Source organism: Eschscholzia californica, unplaced genomic scaffold (assembly GCF_041429995.1).
Source record: "Eschscholzia californica isolate CP2 unplaced genomic scaffold, dmEscCali1.0.p SCAF_2, whole genome shotgun sequence".
NCBI classification, from domain to species: Eukaryota; Viridiplantae; Streptophyta; class Magnoliopsida; order Ranunculales; family Papaveraceae; genus Eschscholzia; species Eschscholzia californica.
This window is the reverse complement of record NW_028238309.1, coordinates 13,412,500-13,430,706: the sequence shown is the minus strand read 5'-3', so window position 1 is coordinate 13,430,706 and position 18,207 is coordinate 13,412,500. Positions and strand designations below refer to the sequence as shown.

Here is an 18,207-nt window from a genome sequence, read left to right as displayed (position 1 = left end):
CCAGTCAGCACCCATCAACCTGTTTTATTATATAGATTGTACATATAAGTGAGGACGGTATTGAAGCATACACCGTAATCATCATTAATGTCGTAGCTTAAATAAATTCAACTTTATTGAGTTTATTAAAAAATAGCTATTAAAATCTCATTTACTAAAAGAATATTAAACTTGACTTAATAAATCCACAAAGTATAATTGAGTTTGATGTATAAACAAACTTTCATATTACTTAACAAGACATGTAGTCATCTCGGACGACCCCTAAAATAGCATCAAATCTTCCAACTTTAACACACTATTTGTTTCGGATAATATATGTACCGCAATATTTTATAAGGCCGCAACCCTACCTACATAAACGAGATCGACAAAGGTCAAGCTTCATTTATAATGTAAAGGAGAGATAAAAACTAGCTTGTGAGCAAATCGAAGAGGTGGAATCTAGGGGTGATACTGAAAGACGTGACTTCAGGAGTGGATTTCAGAAGGAAAGACTTTGTTTACTTCCTACAAATTGCTTATGTAAGAACTAGTGGAAAGAAAAGAATTTAGAACAAAATAAGGAAGCATTGATAGACCGTTGAATGAGAATGCTTGAATTGGAATTGTCTTAGCGACTGAAGACCGCGAAGACCGAAAGATCGGTGAAAGCCGAACCAGGCCGGGCCACAAAAAATCGGACTAAAAAAATCCGGTTTATAATGGTTGGTCTTTTTTTGTTTGAATTGGTGTTTAGGTCCGCTTCGGTCCTTTTCCTAACAAGTCTGTGGGGCTCGAACCGGACCTCACTAAATGTCATGTATATTATCTATACAATGAATGGTAAAATATTAATGGACAATTAAGTGTTATATCTTATAATGAAATTGCTTTTATTCTCAATTTTGTTTCGATGCGCTATTGATTGAAAGAAAAATACGCGAAATTGTTGTCATTGTTAGATTATATTCATTTAATCTCTTGCTTATGGTATTAGCCTCAATATAACTTTTTGATTGTTATAATGCGTGAAATAAAGTTTAAATTAGGTTTAAACTGAAAAACCAGACCGAAAGACCGATTTTTAAATGGCCTGTCTATTTTATTTTGAACGGCCTTTTGGTCGAGGTTTTTACATATAAAAACCAGACCGTTATAATAGGTACCCGTTCAAGTATGTCAAAAAACCAGTCCACCCGGACCGGTTTCACCCGTAGTTGAATCCAACCAAGTCTTCCATAACTAAAAGGAACAACCACTCTTTTACCAAGTCTGCTGAAAAGTGAAAATAAGTTGGATTACGCAATAAAAAAACATTGATAAAAACAACAATTTAATAGACTAACTTCATAGACGAGAATGTCTTGTTAATAAATCAATACATTCTCATTGAGTTTAATGTTATAAATAAACTTTCATACTACTTAAATTAAATTTTTAAATAAAGATATTTTATATATTAAATAAAATTTATTACTTAAAGAAAAGTTTTTTAAAATAATTTAATAGACCAAAATGTTTATTAATAAACATAACTTAATTAATTAATAAATTTAAATGTAGTTCCGTTGAGTCTGACGGTATTGATAACCTAATTTCATTAACCAATACACAAAAACTTTAAGACTCAATGGAATCATATTTAATTTATTAGTTATTTTTTTTTTACAATAATTTATTGGTTAATTAAGTTAAGTTTATCAATAAACATTTTTGATCTATTTAAATTAGGAAGAGTTGATATCGAATTAACTCATGGAACTTTTACTGTTCTAGTGCCAATCAGGAATGCCTCTGATGCTACTCATAATAACTTCATGTTGTTATTTTCAAATATAGACATCTTATAATTTACTTCCTTCTGCCTTCTCAAACGTAGCTTCTTAAAAGTGATTTTAATAAATTTTTCTTTTAGTAATAAATTTTATTGAATATAGAAAATATATTTATTTAAAACTTTGCAGTATGAAAATATATTTATAACATTAAACCCAATGAGAATGTATATACAAACTATCAATATTACTTAAAGAAAGTTTGTAAATAAAATTTTTATATAACTTTGTTATAAACAAAAAAGTTTATTAAAAACAATTTAATAGACTAAAAAAAGTTTATTACTAAACTTAATTAATGAATAAATTAAAATGTAGTTCCATTGAAGGTATCGATAAACTAATTTCGTTATTTAATAAATGAAAACTTTCATCATTGATGGAAGATATAAAAATTATAAAATATATTTATTAAGAAAATTTTATTTATGTAATTTCTTAAATAAAACTTATTACAAAAATTTACTAAAATATAGTTAATTAAGATACTGATAATAATTCACATAGATGCCCACCACCCTTTAGAGTCCAGTTAAAAAAAATCCACATAGATAATAACTAACTTTTTCTTAATAATTTTTTTAAATAAAAACCAAATTACAAACTTCTTTTATAATAAGGTTTTTTTATTAGTTCTTTTAGGTTAGTTGAATTGTGATTTGGTATCGTTTAAAACAAAAACAAATAAGTATCCTCTAAGCCTTCGAAGTCGAATGTTACATTTACTTTTCCAAATAAATGGCAGTGGAATACTTTCAAACTTCTCATATGTTGAATCGAAACAATATATCTTTCAACAATTTTGGAAAAGAGAAAATGACTATTTAGGTTTACAAAATTATCTTAATAACTAAAAACACTTAGATATTTTCCTATTAAGTAAAAGTTACCAAAATATTATGGTTAGTGGTACATTGAGTTTGAAATAATACGAGAAATTACTAATCGGGTCATTTCTAATTCTTTTTGTTCCCAGAATACCCTCTTACTAAAATTAATTTTCTCTCCCAAAAAATCTCAAATCTTTTTTAGGTTTTTCTCATTGTTCTTCTTCATTGTTGCTGAATCAGTGTAGTTCTATGGCGAAATTTCTCTTAAACACCGGAGAGATGTGGGTGTTTTTCCGAGGGTTGTTGCCCCTCTCCGGTGATCTCCATGGTTTTCTATATTTGAGAACCAGAGCCGATGATTTCTCTTCCATTTTTAAACGAAACAACCCCTCCCCTCTCTCGCTTTCAACAAAAAATACTCTTTTTTTTTTCTCTCTCTCTCTCTCTTTCTCTATCTAAACTTGTCGATGCTGTTGTTCTTGTTGTTGTTGATGATGATGATGATAATAATAATCCTTCTTTCTTTCTCTCTTTCTTTTGTTATATCAATGAGGCTATGATGATCAAATCTGAAAACCTAATTAGGATTTTTAGACTTGAAGTGAAAGATCTCTTTCTATTATAAATCTATTATAAATCATGGCGAGGTATCTTGGATGGTAATTTGAAGATAGACACATCTCATTAGCAGCAATGGAGATTCTATCAACACAGACATGGTGGCATGTGACAGAAAATGAAATTTTTTATGAAAATGATTTCAGTAAAGAGAATAGAATAGTGGGTGTTTTATGGAATAACAAAAGAGATAGTGGACTTTGGTTTGCTCCAGCTGAATGGATGGAGTGCATATTAGGAATCCAAATGTTGCCATTACTGCCCATCACTAAAATCCTGTTTTCTGATCTTAACTTTGCTAGAGAATTGGTGAATTGGACGGTTCCGACATTGGCAAGAGAAGGAGTTGGAGAAGGGTGGAAAGAATTTCTTTATGCCATGAAAGATTGGAAGGATTATATGATAAAAATGGAGCTTTGGACAAGATAAGAAGCTTGAAAGGATTTGATAATGGAAATTCTATGACGAATTTGTTGTGGTGAGTTCATAGTAGAGGTTAGCAAGAAGATGGGCATGGATATGGTGATGCAGAAAGATGTTGCTGGTGATCTCGCCATTATTTTTTTTGTTTGTGATACTTGACAATGGTATGGTTATTTGAATGATATCTGGTTCTTACAGTTTTACTTTTAAGTTATTGAATAGAGTTTCAGTTCTTGAAACGTTGATACATATATAATTTCTGAAGTTACTAAATGAAAATATCGCAATGAACTTCTCTTTTTTCAGTTCTCAATCCTAGAATATATATGATATACTAGTCTTTATGCACTTAAAAGATTTAGTCTGTTGATCTTGTTCTTGTTAGAGTTATGGCTAGCTAGTTGGTTGCTTGATTGTTGAGAATGCCGAGTAGTTCATGATAGGTTCATAATCTTCGGCGGTGTACTCCTATCGGACTAAATGACTACTAGTTCATGATAAGTTCATAATATATTACTAGAAGGCACAACAAATATTACTAGAAAGTAGAAACAAATGCAATTGGAAACCGAGTTAGAAAGCTTCTCGCTTCTCAGGAGGCATAAGTACTGATTATACTGAGACCCACTTGATAATACTAAATGCTTTTGTATTTGTATGCGACATTATGAGCTCAAAACTCTTTCGAAATAAATTCAATTGGTTGTGTTGGAAAGATAGAATAGGTATAATCTTCTACCTTAGAGGTCAAGGGTTCGAGACACACGCTGAACAATTCAAAAAAAAGATAGACACATTTGTGGTAACCCTTTTCTTTCTTCATTTTGGCAACCATTGATGCAGCCATGCAAGGAGATAGAGAGAGAGAAACACTTGTATTGTCTGAATAAAGGCGAATTTGAGCTTCCATTTTTTACTTCTCAAATTTTAAAATCCAGTTAGGGCAAAAACTTAGTACGATTTGTTCCCTTTGTAAGCATAAATTCTCTGCCTTGATGATTCTTCTCAAGTTAACACTCCTAATTAACCTGAAATTGACTGCAGAAATAAGCATTTCTGGATTAGAAAAATCATTGGGTTTGTTTTCGGAGACTTCAAGCTAGCTTGATCTTTGGTGGTACTTGAAGCCTAACTCAATTTACCAACGCCACTGGCTTTGAGTTTGAAGATTGGACATGACAAGAGAAGCCGCCAAAACACAACGATACAGCTTAAAAGTAAAGGCAGTGGCTAAGTAAGGTTTATTCGCTTTTGGATGGGTAATTATTTTTCTTTCGAGATGGAAGTTTCTCGGTTATGACGAACGCTATATGGTTTTTTTTTGAAGGTACCACGAAGATTATGTATTATCTCTACCATTATGTAATCTTAAGTTATATCAAAGATCTATAGAACTTCTTAGTTTCCTCATTTCATCTCTCAATTACTATACAACATCAAGAGTTCCTCTCTCTCCACTAAAACTTATGCAAACACGTTTGCATAACAGATTGTCGCAAACACGTTTGTAACAGATTGTTGCAAACACGTTTGCAGAAAAACGTAAAGGAAAAAAAACGTCGTTTTTTCTGAGTTTTTTTTTTTGAAAAAAGGTATTGAAAGTGGATCTTGTTAGAAAGCTAATGAAAAGTCAATTCTAAATATATAATTTTGTAGAAATCCGACATCTCAAACAAAAGTTATATCGATTTAAAGTTTAAATAAAAATAAAAGAATTTAGTTACACAAAATGACAAAAAATGGTATTTTAGTACTTGCACACTTTTTGACCTAAATAATAATTTTCAAATGTTTTATGTTTTTTTTCACTTATTTTCAATATTATTTTGACCTATATAGAAATTACCCCTTTTGAAAAGATAACACCATCTGCTACAGCTGTGCAATAAATTGAAGAAGGTGTTTCTCCTACATTTCTCCATACTTTATCATCACCTAGAGTGTATACTAGGGTCGAGCTATGTTGTGTTGGTTTATGAAACATACTTCTTTTATTTGTATAAGTGACTGTAACAACTTTGTGTTAATTAGTCGAATGATTAAATCCAAAACAAATGACAAAGCTCTGGATGGAACCAATATTTTTAGGTAATGGTGGAAGAATAAGGTGTTCTTTTGTCATGGGACTATATATATACATAAATATAGGTCTTACGCTTGACTACAGGATCGTATGTATATCCACAAACTCAGGGGGGTCCAAGGGTGTGCGAGGGTGTGCGGCTGCACCCCCTTGATCAATAAATAGTAGCGGCTATTTAAAAACAATATATCTAATCATGTGAAAACCTAACATTAGCTAACGCCCTAACTTAGTGTTAGTGGTGTGGGTTATTAAGGTGGAGGTAGCTTGAGCTCAAGGGTTCAACTCCCTTAATAAACATTCACAGTATATCTTTTTTTTTTTTTTATGTTTCGAAATCACTCAATTCAACTACCTAAACCTTATAAGATTCAATTCAACTTTCTAAACTCTATAATGACAAGTTGATTATGCGAACATCTTAAAACATGATCTCTCGTAGAGGTCAATTGCGTTTGTAATCGTTGATTTATTAATATACTTAATGATTATAAGTATTGCTGATGTTAAAAAATGGCTTTCCGTTAATCAGTCAAGAAATAGGAACTTGATGCATGACAACGTCCGTTATGAAAAGGATATTCCCTCTGGTTGATTGAGATTCCTTCTTCTTCTCGCTCCCGCTCCTTAGCAACCTAGGGGGAAACCTGCAAAGGGTTCGAAAATCGCCCTGACGCTTAAGACAGTCAAATTGCTCTTTGCAGTAAAAGATTGAATATTGATTGAACCTTTTGGGGGATGTTATTATATTACTCAGGGTAAGTGATGGTGTCTTATGAAAGATGATGGGGGCCCTTTTATAGGCTGAATTGGACCGAGTGTGATAGACGGCGTAGATGAGGCAGTTTTGATCCACCGTTTAGGGAAGTTTCTCTTTTGGGTTTATCTCGTATCTAAGATAAATAGAAGTTCCTATGTTCAAGGACACTTCGTAGATATCCTGCCGAGGTGATAAATCTTCTAGGAGATGTTCTCTCTTTTGAGACTCTTGAAGTCTAAGCTTGCTTAAACACTTAAGATCTTTGACCAACTAAGATCTTTAGGAAGATATCAGAATTAAGTCGATAGGTGTGCGGCGCGCTTTTGCCTTCTCAGTTTAGGGCGTAAGACATCAGGCTTGCTTACGTGGACCCCCTTACTTCTTTATAGAATCTCATGACTGACCTGACTGTGTTGTGGGCAAAACAAGGGTGGAACCCCTTAGCTGATCCTGCCCGACCTCCCAGTTCTGGGCGTAGGTGGCAGAGCATTGAAGGTCCAGTAGTCCTGTTGCCTTAAGCCGGGTTGACCCGTTGGGCTTCTGGTCTATTCTTGAATTCTTGACGCCAGTCAACGTCTGGACATTTTGTGCATCATCAAGTATTTTTCTAGTTATTGTGTTTGAAAAAAAAATTATTTCGGTATATAATTTTGCACCCAGTACTTGAAAATTCTGGATCCGTCCGTGCACAAACTAAACCCTTGCATGAACTATCTAAGACCCAAGGTATTTCTCGGGTAAAAATTATCGGGGTTTCTCTCCACCATTCCTATTATCTGATTTGTCGACCAAAATTACAAACTTATGCCTTCTCCCATTTTTTAGTCCATGCGATTAACTCCTCTCGAGTTTGAAAAATATCTTCGGTCAAAAAATATTTATCGAGATCAACAAGCATTGGGCATCCATCATTTGAAGGTAGATTATCTTCTTTGACACGATACTCATCTTAAGTAGGCGGGTTTCAAAGATCAATATGAGAATATTAAGGTATGAAATTTGTCAAAAGGAGAAAAAGCATCAGAATTTAGAAAAACTATCTGAACAGACTTGTCAGTCTAACGCTTATAAGGGGGTTTCCCAATATCCACCCCTCTATATCAAGATCTCAGACGAAGAAGGTCCTGTTCGTCTAGTATTTCTAGACCAAGAGGTTCCCTCTTCGTCTTAGATCCAGATGAAGATTCGGCGAAGGGTTCGCCGGATCAAGAGAAAAAGGGAGGTAGAAAGGAAGGGAGAAGGAGAGAGATGGAAAATGGAAGATAGAGATAGAATGAAGGAGATAATGATGGACTTTGTGGAAGAAGTAAAAAAAAAATCATCGGGAAAAAGTGGTCGGTCGATGACTTTTTTTCCAGCGCCCACCTTGGGTAGACGAAGATGAGGTGGAGGAGATAAGAGGATGAGGTGGAGGAAACAGATGGATAAGAAATAAGTATGAGTTGGATAATTAATAGAAGAATTTTAATTATAGAAATGTCATAAGTCTAAAACTGGAAGAGTAGACAAATTTTGGTGGCCAAACAAAAAACCCATACATTTATGGGGGCCGAATAAGAAAACCAGACACCTATGGGGGCCAAATCTGCTAGTTGGTCATAAACTAGGGCAAAAATGAAATTATGCATTGGAGACAATTTTCTATCTCCAAAAATCCTAGGTTGCACTTAAAATTTTCAAACTGAGTCATTCATTAGAGATGATCTTAAACTAAAATCTGAAGTGAAAGTTTAAGACTTGAAAAACCCTTGAATTGGTAGAAGTTTTGGGGAACAATATATGATTTTGAAGCTTTCAAAATTGTTAGAGTGAAAAAAAAATTGTTTGCCCCAAATTCCGACAACCACTTCTCCTTTTTACGTTGGCAGGGGCAAATGACGGATTGCTACCACCAACGACCCTTTCTTTTGAGATTTTCCTGTACTCCTCTCTCCTACCACCGATTACCACCACCATCATCTCTCTCTATCTTATTCTCTCTCTCCTCTTCCCCTCTCTCTTCTAGTCTATGTCTAAACTGTTGTGGTTATACGAATGACCACTTTCGTCAAAACACCAATTTTGTTTGGGATCCTCCAAACCAAAATGCACTAGTTTGAGAGAATCCCCCAAACAGGGGTGGCCCAGACCCAAAGCAGCCGCTTTGGCTGCTTGGGGCCCCAAAGATCCAATTAATTAAAGGCACCCTTATAAAAACTGAAAACAAAAACCCAATTTAAACAAAAGCCGTTAAAACCTTTCTAAACCCTAAAAAATCGTGCATCAGTTTTGTTACTGGACCTTTTCGGAAGAAATTTAATAACAACTCAACTGTAGGGCCCACAACAAACAATAAAAAAATCTAGTTTAACATGGTATAACTTTCTATTTCTTACAACTTAAAATCTTTTTGAACCCTAATTCGTGTTCTTACTCTATCTGTAAAATTTTGCTTCTATTGCTATATACTTTTATGTACTCTCTTGTGCATTGTGGCAATCCAAAATCTCTAACAATTCTCTCTAAACTCAACCAACAAGCAACATTTTTCTCTTTTCCCCCTACATTTTTATGATTGTTTTATTTTATTTTTTTCACTTCATGAATTTATTATATTTGATGTCATGTGTCTTTAAAAAGAATAAATTTATATTATATTATTGAAGAATAAGTGTTGATTATATTACTTTTTTAAAATTAAATTTTAACAAACAAAAATTATATTAGGATCTCCTTTACTCCATAAAAGGTATGTTTTAAAATTTATTTACATAAATCTTTTTTCTTCGATGCAATAAATACGTATTATAGTCATAATGTAATATAGTTAGTTGGTAATTAGACGGGCTAGCTATGTTATCAATTGAACAAGATATGATGGAAGAGTTGAACTATAAACGCATTATTAGTAATTTTGCATCTAAAAATGACAAGAAGAATATTCTCAAAATATTTGGCTCATCTCTATATGTTTGTTGGATCTCCTTATATAGTATATAGTTTAGGTTTATGCTATTTAGTTATGTTTTTGATACTAATTTATTTGTTACGGCAAACATTTTCTTTTAGATATTGTAAAAAGGGCTTCAAAATTTTCTTTGCTTCAGACCTTCCAATTACTTGGGCCGACCCTAGGGGTGGGAATCGGACCGGACGGGCAGTCCGCGGACAACTACTCTCCCGGTTCGGACGGATCGGACACATGCTACCATTGACTGCTCGGACAATGGGACTAAACGGTCGGACTAAACGGAAATTACTTGGTGAAAAGCTCGTCCATGACCGTTTTTTTTGCCAGACTTGTCGGACATCGATCGGACGTGACCGTGTATAAAGCCCAAAACAGAACAAAAATTGATTAATGTATGAAAAATTCTTCTTCACTTTAAACTATAAGAATGAAGTCATGAAGATCCAAATCTGAAGTTGGATCTCTATTTGACAAAAACAAAAGATTACATATTGATATTGTTCCATATCCATAATTCCACACAAGAAAAGATAAAGTCCAACATCATCAAATAACAGCATTGAGTAGCAACATGGAGTAGCAGCAACAAGGAGAACACTGCAGCAACACATAGACAAGAAACCAAAGAAGAAGATAAAAAAAAAAACATCAGAACATAGGCAAGAAATCGAAAAGAAGATGAAAAAAAAAACAAAAATAAATCGAAGAAGAAGAGAAACAGAGGATACTTACAACGTGTTGAAGATTAGAGTTCGTGAAGATGAAGGTTATTTTCAGATACAGAGTAGACAAAAAAACAAAGAAATTTTTCACATTATCAAATAATCGAAAAAGATGGAAATGAAAATAATAATAAAAGAAAAGTAATAGACTAAGAAGAATAAAAAGATACAGAGATTCAAAGATAAACGGGATCGAAATCTCGAAGAGAGCAAGTTCGTGAAGATCTCCGATTAAGAGATTCGGTCGGTCAATTATAATGAGATGTTTAGGCTTTAGGAACTGAAGATCTTCGACTGATTAGACTTTAGGAACTGAAGAAGAAGAAGAACTGGGGAGGAAACAAAAAGAGGCAACAGAGAGAGGTTCGGTAGATTAGAATGGGTTGTATATGGTTAGAAGTTTAAATACATGTTTATATATGGTTACCCTTGGATTAATCTAACCGTTCATATTAAAACCTTAGTTAATCTAAGGAACAGAATTTATTCGGACTAACGGGCGGTCTTTCGGTCGGGCAGACGTGGGCAGACTGCCGGGTAAGGGTTGATGCCCGCCTCCGTCCACTTAACCCTTCCCCGACGGTCGAGTTTTGTTCGAGCCGGTTACCAGACGTTCACGGACCCTGGCGGACTCGGGCGTCCGTGGACGGATCTAGGCCACAGACCAAAATCCAACCCCTAGCCGGCCTTGCCCCAAATTTTAGAATATGTTCTGGTTTGGGGGATCCTAAGACAAATAGAGCTTCGGACGAAGGGATACTCCCTTTGGCCCAAAAAGGTAGAGATAAGAAGAAAGAGGGAGAGGGATAAGAGGGAAAGAGAGAGAAATGATGGTAATGGAAGGAAGTGGTGGGCTGCCGTGGAAGGAGAGGATGAAGAATAAGAAGATCGGAATCTTTTTGGATAGTCGTCTTTGCCAAGGTAAAGAGAAGTTGTTTGGGAGGTTAGAGAGAAACAAAAAGGAAACAGACGTTTTTTCCACCCAAACCCGTCCTAATCTGCCATAATAATTTGAAAACTCAACTTATAAGTTAGAATGCCGTTGGATCATCTCTTCTCTTAGTTGTTTAACGGTATCCAACTGTTTTTTCATGGATGAAGTAAAATGGGTAATAAACAGATTCGTCTCCTCCATTTTTTTTTTGGAAATTGACTACGATCAGGGACGGAACTAGGCTTTAGCAAAAAGGGCCATGGCCCCTCCCCACTTTTGAGAGTAGTTTAATGTTAAAGTGCAATGTATGTTGAAATTTCTCCATAATAGGTCCTTATTTTTGAAGAATACATGATAAGTCCCTAAAATCAATCTAGCATTCAAGTACCGAAACATACTCGAGGAAATTGGATACCACAATGAAATGTTTTATCGGATGCTAAACTTGTGCATAAAAATCTTATAAAATCTCAACTACTCATCAATTATTGCTATTAAATAGGAGTTTCAACCACTTATATTCGGTAAGTTATTTTTTCGTAAACACGATTTTATACTACGGCTCGTATATCATTGCATATTGCTTTAATTTTGTAATAATTTGATTAATGATCTAAAGAACGAATCTTTTAAACCGTCACTTTGACACTTTGCATGAAAATTTCTATTTTTTGCATATATCATCATCCTAAGAGTTCAGGATCACATTCGGTGCCCAGCGATAGAAAAATATGATTAGTGGTGCAATTATCATCTAAAAACATTATCTTACGTTCTTAGTGAAAATAACAAATGTGAAACAAATAAAATATCGCCTTAACTAGTGGAAAAAAAATCAAGTTCTCCTTGTATGTCGGCCCCACTTAAGTTCATATCCTAATTCCATTCCTGACTACGATCTATGAAAGTCATTACATTGTCATTACATTGATACATCAAAGATGTGATAAACACAAAGTTGCCAAATTCAAACTCTTACAAAGAACGGGCCTATGGCCCAACTAAACTATGGCCTAAAGCCCAACAATGTTATTTATACCTTATAACCCATTTTAGAGATAAGAGGTTTCCATATACCTTTCAAGTTTCAACCACGCAGATACAAGTCTCCTTCTTTCCTTAATGTGGAAGAGAAAGGAACTTTCGTCTTGGATCTTCCGTTCACGCCTCCATTATCAAGAACTCTGATTTTTTCGACCCCATGTTTCAATCTAATTCACGAAACATCCTTGTTGTATGGAATTCTCTGGTTTCAATGTATTCAAAATGCGGGGAACTATTTGAAGCTGCTAAAGTGTATGATAAAATGCCCATGAGAGATACAGTTTCTTGGAATTCATTGATATCTGGTTTCTTAAGAACCGGAGAAGTGAAAAAGGGATTTGAGCTCTTTAAGGAAATGCATGATTCGAGTTTTATTCAATTCGATCGGGCCACATTAACTACTATGTTATCTGTTTGTGATAAAATTGATATGCTTTATCTATGCAAGATGATTCACTCTTTAGTATTTCTTAATGGGCATGAAATAGAAATTTCAGTCAGAAATGCCTTGATAACATCTTATTTCAAATGTGGATGTTCAAATTCTGGAAAGAGGGTGTTTGATGAGATGTTTGAAAGAAATGTGTTAGAGTATAAAGATCGAGATGAATCGAGATCCGTAGATATCCGTATCAACCATCCAAGATATACGAAGATATTATTTATACTTATCCTAGATAGAGTCCTAGGAAAATAAGATACCCGAATCAATTGCATGAAGGCAACAAAGTTGAAGATACGAACTAAATAAATAACACAATGGTTTACGTGGTTCGGTCGGAGGATCACGACCTACATCCACGGAGAAAGCCATGAATGGCTGGATTATATTATCTCCACAATCGTGGGATTGATTGGTTACAGACTCGAAGACTCAATGCAACTCAATTCAATATAAAATACATAGAGGTCACTTCTATTTATAGAGTGATTCGGGTATCCAAGGGATATCCATGTGAAGAGGTACGTACCTCTTGATGATTGACTCGGATGAAGCCGAGGAAGATGAAGAGAGATTGATCCCTCGGTGGAACCGAGAGGGACAGCAGGACCTCTCGGGTGAAACCGAGAGGGTGATGATGAAGATAGTCGGGTGAGACCGAGAGAAGGTTAGAGAACTCGGTTGAATCCCGAGAGTTGATCCTAGTCTTCTCGGTTGGAACCAAAAGATGATGATAGCAAAGTGTTAATCGTGAGAGAGAGAGAGATAGGTAAATACCTTTTCTTTATTCACAATAACATGATATTACATTATGGATCTAATCCTTTATATAGGTTTACAAGAAGTGTTTAAGAAATATAAAACTATATCTAAGTATGTGTTTATCTAAACTACATCAATCTTGGTAGTAATAGGAATCCTAATCCTACTAGGATTACTATAATTAAGTGGACCTAATCCACTCGGTTTAGCCGAGTGGAGTGGACCTTCTAACACTCCCCCTCAAGTTAGAGCGGGAATGGAAGTAACACCTAACTTGCCAATAATGTTCTTGAACGGTTCTGCTCCAAGTGGTTTGGTGAAGATATCCGCTAACTGGTTGTCTGAAGTGATGAAGCGAGTGGCAATGACGTTGTCTTTAATCTTCTCACGAGCGATGTGGCAATCAATTTCAATATGTTTCGTACGTTCGTGGAATACGGGGTTATCAGCGATATAGAGTGCAGCCCGATTGTCACAGTAAACTGTCATCGGGTCTGTGTGATCAATTCCAAAATCAAGTAATAAATACTTGAGCCATTGTAGTTCACAAGTGAGAATGGCCAAAGCTCGATATTCTGCTTCTGCAAATGATTTTGCAACCGTTGGTTGTTTCTTTGATTTCCAAGAGAGTGGACTATCACCCATCATTGTAAAATATCCAGTAGTTGATCTACGGGTTGAAGGGAAACCTGCCCAATCTGAGTCACAGTATCCTGTGATATGAAGAGAGCTTTTTGCTGATAAGAAGACTCCTTTATCAAGGGTGCCTTTCAAGTATCGTAGAACGCGGTGAGCAGCGTCTAAGTGTACTTGACTAGGTGTCTGCATGAATTGACTAAGATTATATACTGCGAAGGTGATGTCTGGTCGTGTGACCGTTAGATATAGTAATCGGCCAATGAGTCGGCGGTAGACCGACGGATCCTTTAAAGGAATACCGTCGGTAGGACTAAGACGGAGCTTTTGATCCATAGGAAATTCAGAGGGACATGCCGTAGTTAAGCCAGAATCTTTTAGAATGTCAAGAGCATATTTCCGTTGACATAGGAAAATGCCTTGCGATGAGCGAGATACTTCGATACCGAGGAAGTACTGTAGACGACCTAAATCTTTTAGTGAAAAAGATTTGTTAAGAAATAATTTTAGCTTGGAAATAGCATTATCATTATTTCCAGTGATGATTATGTCGTCTACGTAGACGAGAACAAAGATTTGAGTGGAGTGCGAACGGAAAGTGAAGAGAGAATAGTCGCTTTTAGACTGTGAAAAACCTCGCTCAATAAGAACGGAGGAGAATTTTGAAAACCATTGACGGGAGGCCTGTTTAAGACCGTATAAGGATTTATGAAGACGACATACTTTAGACTCCCCCTGAGATGAAAACCCGGGAGGGAGTTTCATGTAGACTTCTTCATGGAGATCGCCCTGGAGAAAGGCGTTATTAACATCCAACTGGTGGAGAGACCCGCCTTTAACGGCGGCAATAGATAGGAGAACACGGACAGTAACGAGTTTTGCGACTGGGGCAAAAGTGTCGTTATAGTCGAGTCCCTCGATTTGGGTGTAACCTTTAGCTACTAGACGAGCTTTATAGCGTTCGATGGAACCATCGGAATTGAATTTAATTTTGTATACCCATTTGCAACCAATAGGTCGCTTGCCGGGTGGAAGATCAGTGATGGACCATGTCTTGTTTTCTTCCAAAGCGGAGATTTCTTTGGCCACAGCCTCCTTCCAATGAGACGATTTCATTGCTTGAGTGAAGGAGCTAGGCTCGGTAGTAGTCAATATAGAGGAGAGGAATTGTTGATGAGATGTGGAAAATGAATTGATGGAGAAGTAGTTTTCAAGTGGGTACTTGACGGAACTTGTGTTAGAACACACATAATCATTCAAGTGGGACGGTGGTCGGCGAGATCGTGTTGGACGGCCGGAAATCTCAACCATCTGGTCGGAATTAGCCTCGGGCGGTAGTGGGACCGTCGAGGGGACGTCGGGTACAGGACTGTCCATGGCTGCTGGAGACGCTCCTGATTGGGGAGTGTCACTAGCAGCTGCTGAAGGCACCTCGGGTGATGGTGCCGGTTGTAACGGGCCGGGAACAGAACCCGGTCCAGCAGGGGTGTCTGAAGGCACCCCTGAATCGGTAATCTGCCGAACAGCAGCTCCATCGGTAATCTGCTGGACGTCAGGAACAGAAGCTCCATCGGTGATGGTGCTGCTGTTTGATGCCGAAACAGTGGAGGTCTTGCCGGTCGATGGAAAATTGAAGGTGTCATCATCTTCGATGGAGAGGAATGGTTCCGGATCGGAGTGGTTCGGTGTAGCCGAAGAGTAGGAGGAAGACATTGGAAATTTGTTTTCAACGAACGTGACGTCTCTAGAGACAAAAATTCGTCGTGTGGAGATATCGTAAACACGATAACCTTTTTGTCCATTGGGATATCCAAGGAATATACCACTCGATCTTTATACTCTAACAAAATGTAATTACTTGGACAGCTGTTGTTTCGGGTCTCACCCAAAGTCAGTTTTTCGAAGAGAGTTTAAGGTTGTTCTTTGAGATGCGTAATGGACTTAAGGATCCTAATTCTTTGACGTACTCGAGTGTGTTAATGGCTTGTTCTGGTTTACGAGCGTCAAAAGAAGGTAGACAGATTCATGGGCTCGTAGTGGGGTTAGGACTTGAATCGGATACATGCATTGAAAGTGCACTGATGGACATGTACTCTAAATGTGGTTTTGTCGAAGAGGTCTGTCTTATATTTGATTCGGCTGAGGAACTCGATGAGATCTCAATGATCTCAATGACTGTAATTCTTGTGGGTTTTGCTCAAAATGGTTTAGAAGACGAAGCTACACAAATTTTTATGAAAATGATGAAAGCTGGAGTTGATATTGATCCAAATATGCTTTCGGCTGTTCTTGGTGTTTTTGGTACAGATACATCTTTATATCTCGGGAAGCAGATTCACGCTTTAGCTATAAAGAAAAGGTTTTTGTCCAATCTTTTTGTGAGCAATGGCCTTGTTAATATGTACTCGAAATGTGGTGACTTGAGGGACTCCATCAATGTATTCAATCAGATGTTATAAAGGAATTCAGTCTCTTGGAACTCTATGATTGCAGCTTTTGCACGTCACGGTTTAGGGTTTGAAGCACTTCAATTGTTTGAAAAGATGAGTTTAGAAGGTCTAAAACCAACCGATGTAACATTTTTATCATTACTTCATGCTTGTAGCCACATCGGGTCAATCCAAAAGGGCATGGAGTTCTGGGAATCTATATCTAAAATTGCACGGAATTAGTCCAAGAATGGAGCATTATGCATATGTGGTTGACATGCTGGGACGAGCAGGCTACTTGAACGAAGCTAAAAACTTCATCAAGGGCTTACCCTTGAAGCCCGGTGCTTTAGTTTGGCAAGCTCTGCTTGGTGCTTGTAGCGTTCATGGGGATTCAAATATTGGTAGTTATGCTGCAGATAATTTGCTTTAGCAGCACCAGAGAGCCCAACTCCATATATTTTGATGGCTAATAAAGAGAAAATGAAGGACATGGGTATGAAGGAAGGGCACAGGATTAAGTTGGATTGAAATTGACAGAAAAGTTATAGTTTTGTTGTCGATGACAGAACCCACAAACAAACAGAGTTAATCTATGAGATATTGGTTGAGTTGTTTAAACCAATGAAAGACGAAGGTTACATGCCAAACAAAAGGTCTTTGATCTATGATCTATATCAAGAAACCGAGTTTGAGTATTCAACAATTTGAATTCAGAAACAAAACCGTATTTCAACTTTCGGTGGAACATATTAGATAATAGAAACTAGAAAGAGATTGCACTTGTAGACACATGTAATTTGGACCGAAGAGAAAGAGAAAATCCAGAAACAACTTCAGAGTCACTAGTGTTCTAACTGTAGAATATCTCCATTGCAAATTTCGGTGAAAGAGAAAAGACGAATTTTTGGTAAGCATAAATGAAGTACGAAAGAAGTTCAAGTTCCAACTTCCAACTTCCATGGGTAAACCAAAAAAAGGTTTCCGATCCGTTGTCTTTATGGATTAAACAGGAATTGAGTGCCCAACCATTTGAATTTAGAATCAAATCTCGTTTCTGAGGGTTTGAATCTAGCTTACAATTTTCGTAAATTTGAAAGAATATGACAAGACGGAAGGTATGTGATAATTTATTTTTATTTTAAGTAGACTCACTTATGCTAAATTAAATAAAAGATGGCAATAAGCATTTGTGGATCGAAGTTTAATATTCATAGATGTGGGTAAGAACTAATGTACTTTCTATTAGAGACTTCGGGTTGGCTCTCATGAAGTTTGGCTGAGATTCAGCTATATCTTGAGCAATATATTTGTCAAATTGAATGTGTCTTCAGGATTCATATAACCGTTGTTGACAGGATCAATGTTGATTCCGTCGCTCCGTCAGACCACCTAACCGTACTCCATTAAAAGGTATACGAAAATAAAGTTTACTACAAATAAACGGTGGTATATGTTTGATTTTAAGTTAAACTCATACCTTACCAGCGAGATCGGTCGATAAAAGAAACTGATGTAAAAACAACACTTGGAACTGTCAAATGGGCATTAGAGCTAAACTTTCAAGATGGATTATTGTAGGCGATTTGAAAAGTATTTCTTTTCTTGGCGAAAACTTTTCGGTAAATTGCATATCTTTGGGACAAAAAGAGTCGCAAGCGTTCTAGGGTTCAGGAATAGCGAAAGATTTTACAACTATATGTCCAAATGACCATCACCTTTATGCAGACCATATGGTTGATTCGTGAGAGCCTTTG

General features: G+C 36.2%; 1 protein-coding gene and 1 pseudogene across 1 annotated transcript; both read left to right on the top strand.

Annotated features, from left to right (window-relative positions):
- Nucleotides 1-3,340: 3,340 nt before the first annotated feature.
- LOC147556359 (glucan endo-1,3-beta-D-glucosidase-like) lies at nucleotides 3,341-3,694 on the top strand. The gene has a single exon (XM_086658616.1). The coding sequence runs from the start codon at nucleotides 3,341-3,343 to the stop codon at nucleotides 3,692-3,694; it is 354 nt and encodes a 117-aa protein (XP_086514742.1).
- Nucleotides 3,695-11,039: 7,345 nt separating this feature from the next.
- On the top strand, nucleotides 11,040-17,166 carry LOC147556358 (pentatricopeptide repeat-containing protein At3g05340 pseudogene; annotated as a pseudogene).
- The last annotated feature ends 1,041 nt before the right edge of the window (nucleotides 17,167-18,207 follow it).